General features: G+C 40.4%; 1 protein-coding gene across 1 annotated transcript; it reads left to right on the top strand.

Moving 5' to 3' along the window:
• Window positions 1–833: 833 nt before the first annotated feature.
• LOC109376658 (zinc finger protein 17-like) lies at window positions 834–1,666 on the top strand (the record flags this gene model as incomplete). Its single annotated transcript, XM_019632727.1, has 1 exon — window positions 834–1,666. A coding segment is annotated over one exon (803 nt), but the record flags the coding sequence as incomplete, so codon positions are not given.
• Between the last annotated feature and the right edge of the window lie 177 nt (window positions 1,667–1,843).

The raw sequence follows: 1,843 nt of genomic DNA, 5'->3' as shown, positions 1-1,843 counted from the left end.
GGTGACCCTGTTGCTCAGAGCTCACACTCTTGAGTGAGCTCTTAACCAACTGAGCCACTCAGCCAGCCTTAAAGACATTTTTAATTGCCCCATTTAAAGCACCCCAAACTTTGTCTTGTTTTGAAAATTACTTATAACAGAAATATTACAGAATTGACTGTTGTCATTAATATTTACTGTCCATTTCCTTTGACTGGACTGAAAACCCCATGAAGGCACGGGTCTTTGACTCTCTGGGTCCTGATGTGGCCCATGTAGCCACAATAGTGCTCAGAATGCAGTAGGCATTTACTATTTGTTACGGAGGAATAAATATGATACTACAGATGCCTTGCTCTTTTCTTCTGGCAAAGCTGTTTGCTCTCTTTACATCTCCCTTCAAGCTAGTACTATAAAAGATCACAATTTAGAGAGTCGTTACTTCGGGCTAGCCAAGTTTTCTGTGTAACCAGCTTTATTCCCCTCACTTCTCAGACTTAAGTGTCCCTTCAAATTTCACTGAGATCCTGACTTTGTTCACATGGCCAAGAGCTATTTTGGCCACCAACTTTGAATAACTAAATAATCATTGATTTCAGCAATTTCAGCATTTCACAAATATTTCTCTGCGATGATCTCAACTCCCCATACATAGTCACTGCCATTGCAGGTGAAATTCTATTTACCTCCCAGCAAGGATAGGAGATCATGTCATCTGAACCCTTTATGTCAGGGTTCAGATACCCCCTTTCCAAATACTGTGACTGACCACAGAGTCACCTATACTGGTAGGAAATGGCATGTGGTAAGTTGCTGTTATTTTCAGATAGGTCCTAGTGTCTAAAAATAAATTNGTGGGAAATGTATTAAAGACAGCTCCACGCTCATCATTCATCAGAGAATTCACACTGGAGAAAAGCCATATAAATGCAGCGAATGTGGGAAATTCTTCAGGTACAGCTTCACCCTCAAAAGACATCAGAGAGCTCACACTGGAGAAAGGCCATACGAGTGCAACGTGTGTGGGAAATTTCTTATGGACATCTCCACACTTATTATTCATCAGAGAGTTCACACCAGGGGAAGGCGTTTTGAGTGCAGCAAATGTGGAAAATTCTTTAGGTACCGCTTCACACTTGAGAGACATCAGAAAGCTCACACTGGAGAGAGGCCTTATGAGTGTAGTGAGTGTGGGAAACTCTTTAGGCACAACTCAAATCACATTAGACATCGGAGAAACCACACTGGGGAGAGGCCTTATGAGTGCAGCGTATGTGGTAGACTCTTTAGCCAAAACTCCCACCTCATTCGGCACCAAAACATTCACACCAGAGAAAAAACATATGAATGTGGTCAGTGTGGGAAGTTCTTTATGGATGGTTCCACACTCATTATTCATCAGAGAGTTCACACTGGAGAAAAGCCTTACGAGTGCAGTGAATGTGGGAAGTCCTTTAGATACAACTCCAGCCTCATTAAACATCGGAGAATTCACACTGGGGAAAGGCCTTATGAGTGTGTCAATTGTGGGAGAGGCTTTCGGCAGAACTCCCACCTTGTTCGGCACCAAGATGTTCACACCAAAGAGTATTGCAAACTGGAAAAGCCTTCAAAGAAAAGTCTGCTCTCATTTAGCATGGGAAGTACTGCTATATAGATTGGGTTGATTATTTATTTATTTATTTATTTATTTATTTATTTATTTTAATGTATCTTAAAATACATGTAACATAAAATTTATAATCTTAACCATATTTAAGGGTGCAGTTTAGTGGTAATATATTGACATTTTTGTGCAACAAACATCCAGAAATCTTCTTCATCTTCTGACAGTGAAACTACACCCTTTAAATAAACAACTCCT

The sequence above is a fragment of the Hipposideros armiger genome, unplaced genomic scaffold (genome assembly GCF_001890085.2).
Source record: "Hipposideros armiger isolate ML-2016 unplaced genomic scaffold, ASM189008v1 scaffold_1168, whole genome shotgun sequence".
NCBI lineage: Eukaryota > Metazoa > Chordata > Mammalia > Chiroptera > Hipposideridae > Hipposideros > Hipposideros armiger.
This window is presented reverse-complemented; position numbering and strand designations above follow the sequence as displayed.